Consider the following 19,705-nt stretch of genomic DNA (forward strand, 5'->3'; position numbering starts at 1 on the left):
TGGTTTCTTGTGTATGACTTTGATGAGGTCTGGACGGAAGGTCCAGACTGGAGGCAGAGGTTGGGAATCCTTTGATACCCTGGTCACAGGCTCGTTATCACAGCACTGGATCACTAATTACTGGCAACTCACAAAAAAACTGTTTATACTGTGAGAAGCTGAGCTTAGCCTTTGATTTTGGGCTTATTTTGGTGACCTAAGCTGGAAAACAAGTCATGCCAAAGAGGTTGTTTGACTTCACTCTTCAGTGCAGTTTTCCATATTCAAAGGCCGTCAGGATACCTGTGTAGCTGTTCCCTGGAGCAGGGCTGTGCTGCAGGAGGCAGGCCTGGGGCTCATTTAGAGCTGGCACAGATGGGGTGCAGCTCTGGCTGTAGTGGAGAACTGCTGAATTGCAGTGGTGAAGCAGATCTGGTGTGTGGGTGCTCCTTGTAGAGGTTTTTGCCCATTTGTTGCTTTGGTTTTGGTTTTTTAAACCTCAGTCAGAATTTACCAGAAACACAGAGGATACACAGTTTTCCACTCTTTTTCCACCTGTCATTTCTCCTCTGTTCTGATTTTTCTTTTGATAGAAGCTGTTTAATGGGCAGTAGCCTGTTCCGTTAACAGACAAAATTGCCCTTAATCGATCTTCTGGTGTTGAAGAGGGGTTTTATATTTTTTTCCTGGCACATGATGTCAACAGATGTGAACCATATGGTGCCAGAGCTTTAGTATTGGCAGAAGAAGCTGAACTAACTATTAGAAATATTTCCAAAATGGTTGTCAACACAGGGTCCAGGCTTGGTGTTTGCATTCCTCCCACAAGTCCAAGCAGTGCTTCAGAGCACTCTCACTTTTGAGCAGCTGTGGTTCTGTCCTTGCAAAAGAACTTCGTCGATATATTTTTAAAAATATCTTGTTTTCTGCAAAGACACTTGATAATTACTTCAGCCTTTCGTTGATTTGTGGTAGGGCATCCTGATGCCAGCATATGATTAAGTGGATGTGCTGTTGTTAACTGAGCATGTGCTGGGACCGGCTCGTCTTTGAGAATGAATCCATACCTGCTTGGCTTGCAAGAGAAAATCTGAAACTTGGAATTGATCTGTTAGAGTTTTTAGATTAGTACCATTTTGTTTTGGGAAGGCCTTTTCCTGACAAGTTTGCAGAAATCTTAACTTGTATCCACCGAACCAGGCTTAGCAGAGAGCAAGAGGGGACATTGGTGTTGCCTCTGAGGCACCTGCATTGTCCCTCTCTGGGGCTGGCCAGAACCTCCTGCTTTTTGGTTTTTTAATTGAAAACTGTCTAAATGGGAGATTTGCCACTGTTTCCTCCCAGACCCAGGGCCTTGATGATGAGCTGCTGAAGGCTGGCTCAGTCCATGTTGCTCTCCATGGAGTATTTCTGTCCCTAGGAAGCATCATGATATTCATTACAAAAGCCTTTATGTATTTTAGAGTTTAGACTGTAACGACGTTTGTGGCCAGAAGGTAATGCAGTCTTTTGTATTGCACTGTTGCAGGAATTTCTGGGATCTGGAGATCCCAAAGACACAAAGATGCTGATAAAAAAACAAGCAGACTGGGCCAAGGATATCAATGAGCCAAAGGCAGCAGTGGAGATGTACCTCTCTGCTGGCGAGCACATGAAGGCCATCGAAATCAGCGGGGACCACGGCTGGGTGGATATGTAGGTTTTTTGTCACCTCAGAGACAATATATAATAAAAGCTTTGATGAGATATTATGAATTCCACATAATTTTAAAATAAGACCATATGTGTTTGGTATCTGCCTTTATATCAGGAGTATCTGAAACACATCTATGATTAAAAATGTTTTAAAAGTTGCATATGTTTAGAGGGTAGGGTCATAAATATATTACAAAAACAAATGTATTACAGCAGTGAAGATTATGCATGGGTTCATCTCCAATATGAGATTGTCTAAAATAGCTTGAATGCCTTCAGAGTAATCATGACAGCAGTAATTGTACCTGGTAGCCCATTGCTGCTGTTCTCATCTAGTGAGAAGTCACCTGGGGCATGGAGTCTTCAGAAATTCTGTATCTGCTCCTGTTGCTGGTCATTTCTCACCAATGTAGGTGGCACTTTGGGTCATTTGCTGAGCTGCCTTAAGATCTTGGCCAGGCCCCTCAGCCTGCCCTTGCAGGCTTGTTTTGCTGTGTGGCACAGGGGGTGATGTTTATTCTGAGTCTGTTGCTCAGGTCAGGGTTGGGGAAGTGTGTCCTGTGCCACTGAGTCATGTAGGATGTGTTCCCTCCTTCTATCTGCACGGCTCTGCATGGAGTCTGAGATACAGAGCTGAATGTGTGAGTAAAGAGGGAAGGAAGGGGTTTGAGTTTGCAAAAGGAGAAATGCTATTTGGAATGTTTACTGAAACTGTCTAAAAGGTGTTGCATGGTAGTACTATTATGATGTTTATTAAATGTTAACTCATTAAAGGTGAACTTATGACAATAATTAAAAGGCAAAGCACCAAGGCAGAATCTGAAACATCTGGTTTCCTTCTGCTGAGTCTAGGTTAATCGAAATTGCTCGAAAACTGGATAAAGCTGAGCGTGAGCCTTTGGCCAAATGCGCCTTCTATTTTAAGCAACTTGATAACCCTGGCCATGCTGCAGAAACCTACATGAAGGTTGGTGACCTGAAAGCATTGGTCCAGCTCCACGTGGAGACTCATCACTGGGAAGAAGTAAGTGTGCCCTTGATTTCTGTTTTGAAAACCACTGCTTCTTACTGTCACTGGTTGCAACAAAATAGGGAGGCAAATGTCTGGCTCCCCCAGCATCGTAGTGAGGGAGAAGCAGGCAGGGAGGGAGGGAGGGAGGCTTCTGCAGAAGGGTTCAGAGTATCTCAGTTAATCGTGTATGCCAGCATGTGTTTGGTGGTGGTGTGGTTTTCTGAAAGTGAATCTAAATTGCATTTATAGTGTTACTTCAATTTCTTTAGAAGATGTATTCAGTAAAAATACAAATATTTTTTGTCTCTTGCTGGGAAATCTACTAAATTTCCTGGATAATCACTTTCAAGTCTTCCTGTTTCAATAGTCAGTCTGTTATTATGCTAAGCTACTTTTCTCTTGTTGATTGCTTTCTATTTTAAAACACATAAGTTTTCTATTGGAGAAAATATGGATTACACTCTCTATTATGTGTATATGTTTTATTATGAATTTTATTAGAGCTGAAGGATTGATGCCATGGAATATTCTAAACCCTTGAACTGTTTAAACCTTGCAATATTCTAAGAATGAATTTTTTATTTATGTCAGGCATTTGCTCTGAGTGAAAAGCATCCTGAATTCAAAGATGAAGTCTATGTCCCTTATGCTCAGTGGCTGGCAGAGAATGATCGATTTGAAGAAGCCCAAAAAGGTGAGAAGGTCACTGACAGATCACTGCTCGCTCCATATGTGCTCCATAGTTCTCCACTACAGAATATGCAGACTCTGCCTTGGTGAATTTCTTATCAGTGGTATTCAAAACCAAATATAATCCATGTTTTCATGCTGGTTTTAAAGTAACTGGAAATCTCCTTATTTTATAGGAAAATGTGATGGATCTATCAAAAATTATGGCATCTAAATATATGTCCAGATTTTCTATCTTGTTGTATATCTGAGTATGGCATGTAAGAGGTATTTGGCCTATAATCCTGTCTTAATATTTTTATCCCACAAAAATTCAAACATTAGCAGCCATCTTAGAAACCTGAGTGAAAAACATAATTTTTCTTTATATTTAGGTAATACTGGATTTGCATAAGTAAAGTTTTCCTGTTTCTTTAAGCTTTTTGTGGGGTTTGTTTGGCTTATAAGATTACATTTGAACTGTCAAGTTTCCATCCTATGGAAAGGCTTCAAAATTCAGTCCACAAACTGTTCCAGAGCTGTTGAAGTGAGCTCTGTGTGAAGCCAGGAGGGCTTCAGTGCAGTGCCTTGGCTCAGGTGCAGTTCCATGTGACAGCTGCACCTGCTGTTCCCTGAGCCAGCTTGGATCCAAGCCTGGTGTAGAAGGGCCCAGGTAGGGAACGAGCTGGGCCTGATCTGTCTCTGCACAAGACGAGTTTGTGTCTTGGCACCAAGACTTTGAGCACCTGGTTTAGGGCAGTTTGCACTCTCTGGGTGCAGGTTATAGGCCCCATTTGCTCCACAAAGCCCTGTGCTGCTGGGGCTCAGCAAGTGTAGATGCCCAGAACTGGGGGAGCTGGAGGTCCTCATGGGACTGTTGCAGTCTCATGTGAGGTCTGGTTCAAGCTGAGCTGGCTTCACTCAGGCAGCAGCAGTGCTGTGGGGTCGGGTTTTTTGGGGGTTGATTCCCCCCCAGCCCCGTTCCTTTATATGAAGACTGCATTGGCTGAATGCATGTTTGCCAAGTGAGAATTGAGGGTGTTACTTGGTGCAGCAGAAAAGGAGGTGCTGTTAGTAAATGACAGAAGGGTGTAGTCTGTGCTGTACTCTTTTAAAGTATTCAGCACAATATTTTTAAAGTATTCATACACACCAGAGCACTGACTTCAAACAGTTTATTGTAGTTTTGAGTGAAGTTGTGATTTGCAGTGTTTGGAGATCACTGTTGTTTGTACAGAGATCTAATTATCACAGCATCTTCCCTCTTTTCTATCTAAAAAAACTCCAGCAACCAGTATTGTACATACTCCTTGAGCTCAAGAGTTGCTGAGACAGTGTAAAAGTTTCAAAATACCTACAGATTCTTCTCATGTTCCATTAGTGTCACTGCTTTCAAGGAGGAAAATACCAGTGTATAATCCCTTTTATCCTGCCCTGGACAGAGTATTTGATAGGGGCTGAATAGACTGCTCTCAATTCAAAAACATTAATTTCCGTTAATTGATATAATCACACTGTAAACCCCTCTTTGTTTTGGGCTCTGTAGCGTTTCACAAGGCTGGCAGGCAGAGAGAGGCTGTGAGGGTGCTGGAGCAGTTAACACACAACGCCGTGGTTGAAAGCCGATTTAATGATGCAGCCTATTATTACTGGATGCTTTCCATGCAGTGCTTAGACATAGCCCAAGGTGAGTCACTGAAAGGAAGTTGGTGTTTGTTACCTTATTGTGCACGTAGACAAACAAGTCCTGCATTGTGATAGCATTGCTGCAGCTGCTTCACTGCTGGGTGGTTTGGTTTGGGTTTTTTAATGCTGTACATATCTCGGGCTTGTGCTATTTTTGTAGTCCTCTGGTTTTCCCATGTGCTAATTTAAAACAAATAAACAAACCAGTGACATCAGCAGGCATAAGGCTCCTTCTGAAGTCTGGTGGGATGATAATCGTGCCTCCTGGGACCATGTGTCCTCCTGCACCTTCCCACCACACCCATTGCCTGGAGGATTAATGTGCTAGTAAATAAAAGATGTTGGAGAGTAAGTTACCTCAAATGTTCGAACAGAGGTTAGGGAGGGTACAAGTTATTTCTGCCGACAGGTAAAACTTATTGTTTGCTAGCTGTCATCTTGTCTCCCAAATGTATTTCACTGGGAGAGAGGTGTTAATAGTTAACAGGTGTAGTTTAGTGATAATGAATACAGAGGGTTGGGAATACTGCCTTTTGCCTGCTGGTTTTAGTTCAGCTGATCTGTCACCCCTCAGATGTTTGAGATGCATGTTTTTCCAAATGGCTTAGTAGTGTATTTGGTATATGTGAAAGTTTTCAAAACTAATTTTATTTGTGAACTCTGGCATTCTGGAAGAGGTTTCCAGGGATGCACACCTGCTGTTTTCTGCCTGTAGCTCAGCTGTAGCCTCTGGCTGTGTCAAACCATTGCCTCAACTGTTCTGTGTTTTGCCATGCTTGTTACAGGCCAGAAGTTTGCTCAGAAGAATAGCAACTCTGTAAACATATGATTTGCTGGGGTAGATGGGGCATACTTGAGCTGGTACATAGCTCCTCTGGCAGTGCTGGTGCTAAAATCATGACAGGTTGTTTTCTTCCAGCTGAGTCTCATAGACTGCTCTTTGAGACTGACACCAATGCCTTTGCCTCCTACAGAGAACGAAGGACAGCAGACTGAAATGTTGCAGAAGTTTCATCACTTCCAGCATTTGGCAGAAGTTTACCATGTCTATCACTTTATTCAAAGATACACTGTAAGATACTCACTTTAGAATTGTGTATTTATGCTTCCTGAGCTTTTTTCCTTAGGGAGTCCAGAAATAACTAGGACTTTTCAAGCAATCAAATATTGAATCACTGTACATCATTAGTACTGTATAGTAACTTTATTTATTTTTTTATTTTATTTTATTATACAGTCTTCAGCTGTCCTATACAAGAACTTGCTCAGCTCCTTACAGATGCAGGTGGAGCAGGGCTGTGCCAGTGCCTGACCTCCTTCACACCCATGGCCCTTTTTGCTGGTTACCTTGGTTGGGTCCCCTGGTACCTGAGCCTCTGCTCCTGCACAGGCCAGGGTCAGTTTTTCCCTTATTCATTGGAAATGGGGTTGAACAAAAGAAGGCACTTGAACCTGGGGATTCCTACGTGTGTCAGTGATATGCAGTCAGGAGTGAGGAGCTCCTACTAATTCCAGCAATTAGAGTCATGTTGCCATCAGGGTTGGTGCAAAGATCTGTTGTAAAACATTTGAGAACCCTTGCTCTGTGCCCTTGCCCAAAAGAAGACTCTGTGCTGTGGGGTCTTTGCTGTCAGCCTATTTTAGATATCACAGCACTAGAGACCCCGCACTGCGGCTGTGCACACTGCCCTCATTTTTAAATAACCTGTTAAAGGTTCTGTCTTAGCTACACTGATCTCTCTGTGTCTCTTTTCTGTGTGTATCAGGCATGAGCTTTGGTAATACAGACATACAAAATCCACTTGCTGTGTTCTGTCAACACCTCTTTTCTCAACAGATGAAAGAAACACAGTACTAGAGATGTCTCGTGTTGTGATGCTTACTGATGTAAGTTGTTGGTTTTCCAGTTGAGAAATGTGTCTTTTTCATACCACAGGAGGAGCCTTTCAGCTTTCACTTGCCTGAAACCCTCTTCAATATTTCCAGGTTTCTGCTTCACAGCTTAACAAAGGAGACTCCTTTGGGGATCTCAAAAGTGTATCCTTCCAATACAGTACAAAATCTAGAAGTTACCACGTGATACATTAAAGGAGTAACTGCTGTTGGTCCAAGGCAGAGACCTCCTGCAGGGAATCTTCAGTGTCAGCTGTTGGTTGTCATTAATGGGAACTGATTTTTGTCCCTCAGGAATCATCAGCATCTTCAAACTATTGTGTGCTGAGCTGCACTAGTTTGTTATTTGTTATAGTTTTGGAGAGTTGTGCAAATCAAATAACGGAACTCTGTTAGGCCACCTTGAACACCTGCCCATTCTGGTGTGTCATCTGTGTCAGAGGAGCAAGTTCTAGGACACCAGTCACTGCAAGAAGATGTTGGTTCTGAATCCTGATAGTGTTATTGCAAGGAGACTGAACTGAGGCAGAAGTGGGGAAACCCAGGAGCTTTTGCTTCCCTGGAGGCTGGTGTAGCCATGTGGTCTGTCAGGCCAACATCTGCATGGCTTTGTTAGTGCCAGTGAGTCTCTGGGGAGTGCTTCCTGAATGGGCTGTGTGAGCCCTGTGAAATGCACCTTTCTCTAAGAGACAGCCAGAAGGTCACTGGATGCCATAGGGAGGCCTCGTCTTGGTTTCATTTAATTTCTGGTTTTGGATGGGATGTTAGCTTTCCTTTTCATAACTTCACTTATAAATGTAGAATCTTTGTCATAAAGTATTTGATAACGGGCCTTGTGGTCAGTAGGTGTAAACAGCAGTTACTGGTTCACTCTGGTGAAAAGGAAGGACAACACTTGGTTGCTAACATGGGGCACACTTTCCAATCACATCAGGTGTATTTACTCAGTGTCAGTGGATTACTTACACTGTAAAAAATTTTTGGGTTTTGGATTTTTTGTGGCTGGGGGAAAATACAGGTACCCCAAAATTAATGAAATTATGTAAATAGAGTCAGAATATTTAACCTTAGCAGCATTTATGTAAGGTCAGTTCCTTACCTTGCTAATAATTGCCCACAGATGTTTTGATAGTCCTTTCACACGTTTATAAATTAAGTTCTGTAAATAGATTTCTCTGGATAAAGCCTGTTTGAAGTCCCAGTGTTGGATAGGCTTAATTGCACAACTTCTATGATTAGAGTATTGCATGTTTTCCTAAATGCTGTATGTATTTTTATTCCTTAATTAAATTATAGCAATACATTATTGGCCCTGGCAAAGCAGAGTAAAGCTCTTGGTGCATATAAATTGGCTCGTCATGCCTATGACAAGCTGCAGGGACTGCAGATCCCAGAGAGGTTCCAGAAATCCGTTGAGCTGGGCAGCCTGACAATCCGGTCCAAGCCATTCCATGACAGTGAAGTAAGTTGTAATGTGTTTCATGTTAATCATTAATATGTGGCCTAATCCTAGAATACAAGTTCCTGTGTGCACAAAACAATCTGAAATATATTATGCATCTCTCTGTTATATAATTATATTTCTGCTGGAAACACAGTCCTTTTATTGTTACTCTTCAAGTCAGACTTCCTTCTGCTCCTGAGAGCAAATTAAAATCAGCCGTCTCTTTGTGGGCAGCTTCCATCCTCCCTCTCCTCTCTTGCAGTCATCTTCCTCGCTGCCTGTTAATTCTTCCAAGCCCTTTTCTCCCCAGTTCACATGCTATTGTTCCACAGTCTTTGTCTCTCTCTCCAGCTGGAGGTCACTTTCATTTGTCCCACTCCTAACACTCTTTCCCTCCTCCCTCCATCCCTTCAGTAACCTTCCTTCCGTAAATCTTATTTTAACACCTTTTCTTCTTTCACTGAAATCTGGCTTTCTGCAGTGTTCTATAAAGCCATGTCTCAGGGAGTGCTCACTAAAAATAAATTGCATTGTACCAGTGAACATGCACCTGGCCTCCTGAAATAATAGAAACACACCCTTTAAGAGCTGCCTAAAATAACTCTGCTCTTGAAAAGAGATGAATTAATTGGAGAACCTAAATTTGACCAAATCTTAGAGCAAAAAACTTTGCTTCAGCAAACTTCTCTTTAGCTTCTTTTGTCCCTGTGTATTTAATGCAGAATTCTGCTTCTGTTACTGCAAAGGCAAGGTGAAAATTTAATTGTTAAAATGGTGAAGACAGCTATTTTTAATGGGAAAACTTGCTGGTTTGTTAAAAAGGGAAAGCATTTTCAGATGTTGAAGGATCTGTTTTCACAGCAGTGCTTCTCCAGACTGGCGCTGGTGTTGTATCAGTGTTGTCAGCTGAAGGGGCCCGTATTTAATTGAAAACAAAGAGTTGGGGATGTGCTGGTCTGTGATTACCATGCTCTCAATCTGTCTTTTCAGGAGCTCGTGCCCCTGTGTTACAGGTGCTCCACCAACAACCCTTTGCTGAATAACCTGGGGAATGTCTGCATTAACTGCAGACAGCCTTTTGTCTTCTCGGCCTCCTCCTATGGTGTGTTGGGACGTCAGGTTTGCTCATGCTTTGCAAGTAGATAAATTTTAACAGAGTAGGTTAGTGCTTAATTTCTTCTCTCTGCAGTGTTGTTTGGGTAAACGAATGTTCCTTTACTGCTGTTAAATTTGACTAAGTGGGGGTTGCTGGATCTCACTTCAGGGCAGCAGCACAGCATTGTTTTATTGCCAGACACTGAAATGCGTCCAGTGTTCTGTGAAGGTGAACATAATCCTTTCAGAAGTTCAAGAGATTTAGTTTGCTGTAATTTTTTTTTATTTAACTTGTTTCATGAGAGAAGGTGGGCAGAACACCACTGACATGGAAGCCAGAGGCTGTTTGTTACTGAAGGAGCAGAGTATCTGCTATGAGGCATTTCCTGAGTTCCTGCAGGTCAAACACTTCCTGCCTTTCCCACCTTTTAGAGGTGCTGCATCTGGTTGAGTTCTATTTGGAAGATGGCATCACGGATGAAGAAGCTGTAGCTCTCATTGATCTTGAAGCTCCAAGAGTGAGTAAAAGAGAGAATAAATGGCAAGAGATGATGAGTGACCGTATCCTTTTGATTAGAATTGGTTTCCAGTCCTTTTCATAGGGAAGTATTAAATAATTTTGAGTTTATTTTTTCCCCTTAGGTTTAAACCTTTCTTTTTGTCATATGACTGATGTAAGTACAATTGCATCTTGTTTCTTCATCGTGTTGGTATAACAACCAAAGTATGGTTTAACTAAACCTAACATTGTCAAGAAGCTTTTCCATCAGGACAGTTTATTTCTGATCCTGTGCAATATTTATTTTTAACCGTGGAATGCCATGCTTCACCTATTCTGTGTGAACTGCTTTCTGACAAGGATGGGCGGAATCTGGAGTGCATTGCTTCTAATAACAGCTTCCTTTAGAGCCTGCCTTCTCTCAGCCAAGGGAAGTAGCACTTCACAATTTGGTTTGGAATGCTTTGGCATCCAGAGCTCTCAGTTGCTGGGGAGGTTTGCAGAATATGAGATGTAGAGTAATGCACAAGAACACACAAACTCTGACTAAAGCTGCCCAAAAATGTAATTTCAATAGATTGCTTCCTTTGCTCTGTCATCTGTGGACGGGTAAGAGCTGATGTCATGCCTGGCTGTGGTCCGTCTTGCTGTTCTACAGCAGCTGCAGTGATAAACTTCCCCAGTCACTGGAAATCCCAGCAAGGCCTTCTTGGTGCTTTTTATAGTGGCCTGGGCACTGCCAGTTTGAGATACTCTGAAGCAGCAAGGGTACTGGTCCTGCTGGGATGCTTTCATAGGATTCTGTCAGGGCTGGCTATGGTAAGCAGAGCTGTTTTACAGGAATTCTTGTCCTTCCTTAAGACATGCATCCAGATGCTCAGAGTTTGAGACTTGATGACAGTACAGATATTATTGAGGATGATGATCCCTTTACAGCAAAACTGAGCTTTGAGGTAAGAACTGTACCAGTATCTACCAACAGAAATTAATAGAAAATTTTACTTTACAAAGCTGCTCTTCTGGTGTGTGTGTGGTACAAAGAGAGCTGCAGAGCAGGGAACTGGGAGAGGGATGGCACTTGAGAGGCAAATGGACTAACCAGTCAACTCCTCCCTTAAAAACAGCAAACAAAACCCCTCAAAAACAAACAAGCCAGGAAAACCCACACACACAAAAACCCCAAACAAACAAATACAAAGGTCACAAAACAACAAAGATTTTAAACTAAACGTTGCTGGAATTTAATTTTCTCACTGTGCACTGGTACAGCAGCAACACACCTATAGAGCAGGCCTTACTGTGAGGGTTTCATAGAGACTGAGCATGGCTGTTATTTGCAAGGAATGATGTTAAAGAGATAAGAGAAGCTCACTGGAGACAGATGTGGCTGCATGCTGCTGTCACTGAAGGTTTTGATAAAGCTGACAGGGACTTTGGTGGGACAAGGCTTGGGCCAGTTCTACATTAGCTTCTTCTACTGAATTTAACTTGGCTTCTTAAAACAACTTACAAATCCTCAGAGGGCCTTGCAGCTGGTAACAGCGATTCTTTGCAAACCTGCTCTCGTGCAGCAAGGAGGCTCCGAGTTTGTCCCAGTGGTGGTGAGCCGTGCTGTGCTCCGCTCCATGAGCCGGAGGGACGTCCTGATCAAGCGCTGGCCGAGGCCGCTGCGGTGGCAGTACTACCGCTCCCTGCTGCCCGACGCCTCCATCACCATGTGTCCATCCTGCTTTCAGGTAGTGTTCTCATGGAGAGGCTGAAAAAATAAACAAAAAGCCCTGTCCAGAACCTGATGGGTGAGAAACAATGCTAATCATTGAAACCTCATACTCTAAAATGTACTGAGCACATTCCTGAATGAGGTAGACAGAGTAGTGAAACCCCAGCTCTGAGTTGTGTGCTAGATAGAGGAACAGCTGCCTTCGAAGACTTGGCTGTAGCTGAATTTGAGAAGTTGCCCTGACAGCAAGTCAGAGCCTCTCAAGCAAACCTTGGCTGACCAACAGAAGCTGATTTGTATTTATTTCCTTTTGCTCTGTCTCTCTGATTTGCAGCCTGGTCTAGCAAGGAAAATCAGGCAGTGACTGTTATCTTGTGATTCAGTCCTGCTCCTGCCTCACTCAGAAATTACTTTTTGAAATGCTGGAATTCAGTCATGTTTACTTACACAACTGTCTAATTGTCCATTTGTCCATCCTTTTGCAAAAGTAGTTAATGGGTTTGTGCCTTCTCAGCAGCACTGGCAGAGGTCTGTGAAGTGCTTGCTGCTCTGTTCCAGGCTATAGCATCTCAGGTGATTGAAACCAAGAGGACCAGTTCTCTGTGGTGGTAGTTCCAGAATATCTGTGCTATTGAGCAGCCATTGAGCTCAGTTTGCATTTTCTTGGAGCAGGGTACAGGCTAACTTGTCTTAAATCTGTTCCTAATTAATAGATGTTTCACACAGAAGACTATGAGCTCCTCATACTCCAGCATAATTGTTGTCCATTCTGTCGGCGGAGAATAGATGAGTCAAACCAATGAAGAAAACCAGTCTTTTACCTCAACAACAGACTCCCCTGTTGGCTTGGCAAAACACTTCTTAGATCTGTAGAGCTTTCCTAACAACTTAGTTATGTCATCTTGTCCCATTTTGTATGTAAGAGTGGAACCAAGTTGAAGAATTGTAATTGTTTTTTTTAATTAAAATGTCTGGTTTTTGTGAATGTGCTCTGCATTTTCCAGGCAAGCAGCTGAAGTGCCACAGAATTTTACAGGAATGTTTCTAGGATCAAGTTCAGCCTTTAAGAAACTGTTTTTACTCCAGATTGTGGTCCTTATAACACACGAGTTATTGACAGATCTTCAAATAAATGGGACTATTTTTCACTATTCGTTGTCTCAGAATTTGCTATAATACCGATGCTTCTGGTCTTGAATTTCTTTTTCCTTTCTATTCCATTTAGGCAAGAACAGCACTTAGAGTTTAGAGTCCTTCAAATATAATCTGAAGAGTTCCACTGCTCTTGGCAGTGGGGGCATCTCACAGCCACCCTGGAGCAGGTGGTGGCTGAATCTATGTGGAGTTCACCTGGTTAAAGTGCAGGATGTCAGACTGTGGTGCTGCCATGGAGGGCCGTGCTGAGGGAGTGCTGCTGAGTGGGGTGTCCCCAGCATTGTGTCAGTCCTGAGCCAAGGGCAAGCTGTGTGTGCAGGTGGGAGGGGACAGAGCCGCTGCTCTCCGCTGCAGCCTCTGGCAGAGGCACGAGACACGGGGGGCATCAGTCCCAGGCAGCACCCGAGCCCCCACGCTGGCTTGCTCTGCCTACAGAACTGGGCAGGAAGTAGGAGAACAAAAGCCAAGAAACTCCTGTGTTGAAATGAAGACAGTTTAATAGCTGAAGCAGAGCTCTGCGTGCAAGCAAAGGAAAGCAAGAAGGAATCTCTTCCCTGCTTCCTGGAGAGCAGGGCTCAGCGTGAGTAACCGTCACTTGGGAAGGCAAACACCACAGAAACATCCTCCCTTCTTCCCCCTTTCCCCGAGCTTTTATTTAGGAGCACAGCATCATCTGGAGTGGCACACCCCTTTGGCCAGCTGCCCCAGCTCTGTCCCTCTCTGTTCCCTGCCCTGCTCTGGCCTGTTGCTGAGGGGGACAGAGCAGGGAGAATGGAGAGCCCAGTGCTCAGCCCCAGCTGCAGCACCGGCCTGTTCCCAGTGCCGGTTCAGACACCAACGCACAGCCCCCCACGCTGCTGTGAGGGAAGGGAACTCTGTGCCAGTAACACCAACACACCCCTGGACAGGGCAATCTCACGAGGATGGTCACGGGGTCATTCCCAGCAGCAGCGGGAAGATTCATGTAGGTAACCAGCTCGCCTGGAGCTGGGAAGTGATGTCTCTCTTGACTTTAATCCAGTATAAACTGCCCGTGTTGCCATGAGTTCTGTTGTGATGGCAGCCTGTTTGTTCCAGCCTGCCTTTACCCTGAGTGGGAAAGGACGTGAGCAACTGGCTGAGGTGGTTGGTGCTGGCGGAGCTGCTCCCACGGGAGCAGCACTTTGCACGTGAAATGGGATGTCTGTCTGCTCGAGTTCCTCTGGAAAAGGAGTCCCTGCAATCGCACTGCCGGGTTTCCGAGTCCCTCAGTGGTTCCTGACCAAGTTTGCTTGATTTACCACTTTAAAAACATTCTGTTCTAATTACAGCTCGTCTGCTTTCTAACTCAGCTGTCACTGTTTGCAGTGAAGACTCTGCTATTGACATGGATAAACAATGCTGTTTGAGATGGGAGCCAGGGTGGAATTCAGCTCCTTCTGGAACTGAGCTGGCTGTGCAGAGCCAGTGGGAATGAAAAATTGTAAAAATGAAGAGAAAGGGTTTGCTGTGACACAGAGACAAAATGGACCAAGCAAGGAGGCTTTTTGGTTTTTTTTTAAACAACTCTGTGAATGCAGTCTAGCTTTGAAAAGTGTTTCAGGCTTTCTGGGCAGAAACACTCCGCATGTCTCATACATGATGAAAGTGTTCTAGTCCAGGCTGCCCTATGCCATGAAGCCCTCCTTCATGCTGAGGAGTCCCTGAAGGCACAAGAGGTCCCACCACGGCACGTTGGTTGGAAGGTGTTGTGAGCAATTTGCCCCGTTCCTCTGTCTCACTGCTGCCTGCCTGTCCCATTGCTGCGTCCAGTGGTGACGCACGCCAGCCCTAAGCTTTGCACAGCAGCTGCTACCTCAGCAGTGGCTTATTGCATCAGCTTAAAGTGTTTTAGGAAATAAACCTTTAATCCCTGTGTGCCCAGGTACAAGTGAAACAGCTGCATTTGCAGTTAGAAAGTGGCACTGCTTTGGCCTTGGCAACAAGTGTGAGAAATTAATTGAGAGGGACTTAGGGTAAGCAGTGTATGTGAGGACCTGGTGTTTTCATGTTAAGGTGAAGGAAGACCTTTGGGACTGTCCCGAGACTGTGGCCTGCATTGGGCTGCCAGCAAGATCTACCCTAGTCTGTGGTGCCAGCACTTCAGCTCCTTCCACCTTCCCCACTTAGAAGGCAGGTTTCCCAGCTTGGTCTCTGCTCTGAGTACAGTGCTTTGTGCATTTTCCCATTAAACTTGCTGCTAAACTAACCTACAAGGAACATTGGTGAAAACTAGGCCAGGACTGGAGGAAGTTTATAAGGCTGAGAGGACATGAATTTCTACCCACCTTGCACCCATGAGCTCCAGCAGCTCTGGTACGTCCTCCAGTGCTGGATGAGGCCCTTGAGTTCACCTGCTCCTGGCTGTGAGGAACCCTCTGCTCAGCCTTCAGTGCAGCCAAAACAGCAAGGGGAGGTGGGTGCTCAGCTCCCTTCCAGCCTCTGTCACCTACAAAGGGGCAGAGCAAAGAGTCTCTTTGTGCTCACCTCCTGTCGTTTTGTCCCACTGCCTTGAAAAATTAAGAAAATGTGTAACTCAGCTGCTGGTTGGCACAAGGAATGTTTCAAGCACAACTGAGTGCATAGAGTGGTGAGTCAGAGAGACACAGAAGACATGGAAGGCTCCAACAATAGCTTTCCCTGTGGAGTTTGATGATTATGCAAGGTTTGAGGAGACTGAGGTTGTCTGTCAACCAGCATATGAAGCTGAGTGTTGGCTTCAGCTCTGAACCTCCCAACAGTGCCCTAGTCCAGCAGCCTTCTCAGCACTGTTGCAGAATGATTCCAGTCCAGGAGAGATGGAGTAGGTTATTTATTAGGTGTTACCAATGTAGTTGTCATGACCCAAATCAGATACAAAGACAGGCACAGAGGAGATGGCACAACTCATAACCTGCCAGTGGGGCCAGTGTTTCATGGCAGTGGTCAAACAGCCAAATCCTGAGTAGAGAGGTGACTGGAGCATGTGGAAGGTTTGGTCATGCTGCCTTCTGCAGCCTCCCACAGGGCCTGGCAGTTACATGGTGATGGCTTTCTGGTGGGGACTGGCTGGTCTCATAGACCACATTCCCCTTGTGAGAATGGGGCTGGGACTCCCCTCTGTCACTGGGGACCACACCACACCTGCCCAGCCCAGCCACCATTTGCAGCCCCCAAACCCACTGTCCTGGGATTTGAACCGCCCACATCCCTCCTGTTAGCAGGGAATGGAAAGGGAGAGCAAGGCTCTGTGAGTGGAGTTACTGCCTGATTTGAGCCCCTCCAAAAGAATGGTGCAGTGCAGAGCTACCTCTTTATATGAGCTGTGGTCTCCAACAATGACAGCACTGGCCAGAAACTGGTGTCACCTTAACACCTTCCCAGGAAAGCCAATTACCAGGGGATGATTATGATTAATAATTCTCTAAACCCTAATCGTGCTGACACCAGTGCCTGGAGCTTACCCTGGGGGCACTTTATAAGAGGTGCCCTGTGGACGCGAGTGTAACTGGTTCCTTGGGGGGACAGTGAAGGCTGAGAGGTGGCAGGAGCTCCATTTCAGAGGCGATTTCCTCCTTGCACAAAAGAACTCCCAGAGTAAGAGCAAAAAACACCTCACAAACTGCAACCATGAACGGGACAGAAGGCCAAGACTTCTATGTGCCCATGTCCAACAAGACCGGGGTGGTGCGGAGCCCCTTTGAGTACCCCCAGTATTACCTGGCTGAGCCTTGGAAGTACTCAGCACTGGCTGCTTACATGTTCATGTTGATTCTGCTCGGCTTCCCCATCAACTTCCTCACGCTGTACGTCACCATCCAGCACAAGAAGCTCCGGACGCCTCTAAACTACATCCTTCTGAACCTGGCGGTTGCCGACCTCTTCATGGTATTTGGAGGCTTCACAACCACTATGTACACCTCCATGAATGGGTACTTCGTCTTTGGAGTAACAGGGTGCTACATCGAAGGCTTCTTTGCCACACTGGGTGGTAAGTTTTCCAAATATTCAAATGTCTTCTGTCAGGAATTTCCCAGATTGTGGGAGTGGGAGGGAAAACACGCAGATGATCTTGGAAAAACATGGTACCTGTAATGTCCTTGACCTGCTACTGATGTGAACTGAGGCCACTGCCATGTTTCCAGGTAGGAGCTGAAGAAACTGACAAGTGACACTTTTTTTTTTTTAAACTTTATTTTGGGAGCCACCTGCTCAGTATCCTGAGAACCACAGTGCAGCAGTGAAAAGCAGCCAATGCCAGATTTTGCAGTTGTTGGATTTGTGCATCTCCTTGGCTCACTTTCTGACTCGAGAGATGACAATGTTTTCCTCCCATTTTGCAGAACTGAATCTGCCATTGGCTCTGGTGTGGTGCATAGTGGTACGGGGAAGCAGAGCTGGCTCTTCTCCCCATGCTGACCTGGTATGGAAACAAACATGTTAAACAGAAATTGTGTATCTAAAAAATGCCCTCCTCCATTCAGCTCAGCCTTCAGCCACAGCTACTGTTCTACTGGTTTGGTCCTTGTGCCACAAGTTTTCTGGGAAGCTGTGGGTAGTGAAGGGAAATCCTGGGATGACGGGCACTTGCCGCATCTCAGAGTGTGACCCCAGGCTTGCAGATGCAGGTGCTGTCTGGGATGAATGGTGGGATCAGCCATGGATCTCAAAACATAGCAGCAAAGTGGTTCCTGTGGGTCAGCAGTACAGTAAGAAGGGGTCTTCTCACACTGTCCTACCACATCTGGCCTTGACCATTCTTCATTTATCTTTCCAAACCCTTGGTGGAGATTAAGGTGCTGCCAGGAGTTGTCCTCAGGAACATCAGTCTGAGGAGGCCTCATGCTGCCATCAGGGTGTTTTTCTTTTCCTGTTGCTCAAAGTCCCTGTGTCCCTTTCCATCCCTCTCCCCGGTGCAGGTGAAATTGGTCTCTGGTCACTGGTGGTCCTGGCTATCGAAAGATACATAGTGGTCTGCAAGCCCATGAGCAACTTCCGCTTCGGGGAGAACCATGCCATCATGGGCGTTGCCTTCTCCTGGATCATGGCCTTGGCGTGCGCGGCTCCCCCACTTTTCGGCTGGTCCAGGTAGGGAAAGCATTGGACCCAGCGTCGGGGCTATGGGAGCCTGGCTGGTGGCTCATCTGTGGCTTCCAGCCGGTTTCCTCTGCTAGGTGCTGACCTGCTGGGCTCACCTTGCAGGTACATCCCCGAGGGCATGCAATGCTCATGTGGGATCGACTATTACACTCTGAAGCCAGAGGTCAACAATGAATCTTTTGTCATCTACATGTTTGTGGTTCACTTCACGATCCCGCTGTTGATCATTTTCTTCTGCTATGGGAACCTGGTTTGCACTGTCAAGGAGGTGGGTACCTGCTGGATGCGGTGGCCGTAGGGCTACCGTGTCCCCAGTGCTGGGAAGGGGCCCACACCAGGCTCAAGAACGGTGACAGGGAGGGCCCTCCAGGGGCCAGCCTGGCCATCCATGAAGAGGGAAATAGCAAACTCCAGATGTGCAGCTTGACTACCATGAGCCCTGACCCTGTGTCCCTGCAAGTGCAGCACCCACTGGCACCATTGCGTTTCTGTTCCCTTCTGCCCGCAGGCTGCTGCCCAGCAGCAGGAGTCTGCCACAACCCAGAAGGCAGAGAAAGAAGTGACTCGCATGGTCATCATCATGGTCATCTCCTTCCTGATCTGCTGGGTCCCCTATGCCAGCGTCGCGATCTACATCTTCACCAACCAGGGATCGGACTTCGGGCCCATCTTCATGACCATCCCGGCATTCTTTGCCAAGAGCTCCTCCATCTACAACCCCGTGATCTACATCGTAATGAACAAACAGGTAACTGGGAGGGTGCCAGGCAACTCCTCTTTTGTGTTTCTCTTTATAACAGCTGGCAGAGAGTTACAGCATCTCAAGGTGCCAGTGGTCTGGAGTGGGGGTTGTTTCCAGCAGATCTAGTCCTGGCACGTGGGAAGCTGGCTGTGCAGCTCATCCTTGATGTTGCATAAATCTCACAAATGCAAGGCCATCCCACCTGAAATAATGCAGGTGCTGGGTTGATGGAGGAGCCAGGACTGGAGCAGGCAGGACTGGCAGTAGATGGGGTGGGCAGCAGACAGTGGGGCAGGAGGCTCCATAGGCATAGTTCCTCCTGCACCACAGTATTGGGGACTTCCAAGCAGCTCTGCTGGGCTTAAAGATGGCTCTGCAGCCAGAGCTGCATGGTGTCTAGCTGCCTCACCCCGGGCTTCCGTCTCTCCCAGTTCCGTAACTGCATGATCACAACCCTCTGCTGTGGCAAGAACCCACTGGGTGATGAGGACACGTCTGCTGGCAAGACAGAGACCTCCTCCGTCTCCACCAGCCAGGTCTCTCCTGCATAGGCCCCACAGGAGCAGCCAGTCCCTGGGGTGCCACCCTGGGAGCACAAACTTAGCCCCACTGCCGCCACCACCTACCCCTGCTTCACCATGGCCAAGGCCCTGTGGGGCGGGCTCCTCGCTCCTGGCACTAGGAACCCTGGGAACAAGGCTGAAAATGTGTACACACGTTTTGTAATTAAAATGCAAAGGCTTAGCTCCTCTGGCGTAAATCCATGCATTTCTGTTGACTTGCTGAGAACTCATGCCCCTTCTCTGAGTGCAGACTGGGTCAGAGAGCTCTGCCATGCCTGGGCCATGGCAGAGCTGTCCTTGCCTCCCTCAACCCACCTTGACACCCCAGCCAGGGCATGTTCTGCATCTGCTGCTGCCGGGGCCAGAGCTGGGGCCACTTTCTGGCTCTGTTGCCAGAGATGGATCCTAGCCAGTGCTGCCCAGCCGCTCAGCCCCATCACGCTCTGGCTGCCCAGA

The 19,705-nt window shown here is 46.2% G+C and overlaps 2 protein-coding genes across 4 annotated transcripts in view; both read left to right on the plus strand.

Annotated features, from left to right (window-relative positions):
• The window catches only part of IFT122 (intraflagellar transport 122), a 31,754-nt gene extending 18,911 nt beyond the window's left edge, over nucleotides 1–12,843 (plus strand). Inside the window, exons 18-29 of one of the 3 annotated variants that reach the window (XR_011154884.1) lie at nucleotides 1,508–1,674; nucleotides 2,527–2,698; nucleotides 3,278–3,380; nucleotides 4,902–5,042; nucleotides 6,016–6,113; nucleotides 6,978–7,078; nucleotides 8,231–8,396; nucleotides 9,369–9,480; nucleotides 9,906–9,991; nucleotides 10,116–10,147; nucleotides 10,813–10,925; nucleotides 11,544–11,560. Coding sequence is in view for 1 of the 3 variants with exons in the window: in XM_069028423.1 (XP_068884524.1) it covers nucleotides 1,508–1,674; nucleotides 2,527–2,698; nucleotides 3,278–3,380; nucleotides 4,902–5,042; nucleotides 6,016–6,113; nucleotides 6,978–7,078; nucleotides 8,231–8,396; nucleotides 9,369–9,480; nucleotides 9,906–10,034; nucleotides 10,846–10,925; nucleotides 11,544–11,708; nucleotides 12,406–12,495 (1,524 nt within the window). In the remaining 2 variants the exon portion in view is untranslated. Of the gene's footprint in view, nucleotides 1–1,507; nucleotides 1,675–2,526; nucleotides 2,699–3,277; nucleotides 3,381–4,901; nucleotides 5,043–6,015; nucleotides 6,114–6,977; nucleotides 7,079–8,230; nucleotides 8,397–9,368; nucleotides 9,481–9,905; nucleotides 10,035–10,115; nucleotides 10,148–10,812; nucleotides 10,926–11,543; nucleotides 11,709–12,405 lie in introns of those variants that run through there. The other 2 variants (XR_011154885.1, XM_069028423.1) reach the window with 2 other exon arrangements.
• A 3,631-nt stretch (nucleotides 12,844–16,474) lies between these two features.
• Nucleotides 16,475–19,237, plus strand: RHO (rhodopsin). The gene is made up of 5 exons (XM_069028424.1): nucleotides 16,475–16,835; nucleotides 17,764–17,932; nucleotides 18,047–18,212; nucleotides 18,453–18,692; nucleotides 19,118–19,237. The coding sequence occupies exons 1-5, from the start codon at nucleotides 16,475–16,477 to the stop codon at nucleotides 19,235–19,237; spliced, it is 1,056 nt and encodes a 351-aa protein (XP_068884525.1).
• Nucleotides 19,238–19,705: the final 468 nt, after the last annotated feature.

Source organism: Aphelocoma coerulescens, chromosome 12 (genome assembly GCF_041296385.1).
Source record: "Aphelocoma coerulescens isolate FSJ_1873_10779 chromosome 12, UR_Acoe_1.0, whole genome shotgun sequence".
NCBI lineage: Eukaryota > Metazoa > Chordata > Aves > Passeriformes > Corvidae > Aphelocoma > Aphelocoma coerulescens.

Bases quoted from the DNA above. Each gene is read 5' to 3' on its own strand.
- RHO (XM_069028424.1), top strand. From the start codon at position 16,475: ATGAACGGGACAGAAGGCCAAGACTTCTATGTGCCCATGTCCAACAAG. The intron at 16,836-17,763 runs GTAAGTTTTCCA...TCCCCGGTGCAG, and splicing joins CTTCTTTGCCACACTGGGTG to GTGAAATTGGTCTCTGGTCA. The intron at 18,213-18,452 runs GTGGGTACCTGC...TTCTGCCCGCAG, and splicing joins TGGTTTGCACTGTCAAGGAG to GCTGCTGCCCAGCAGCAGGA.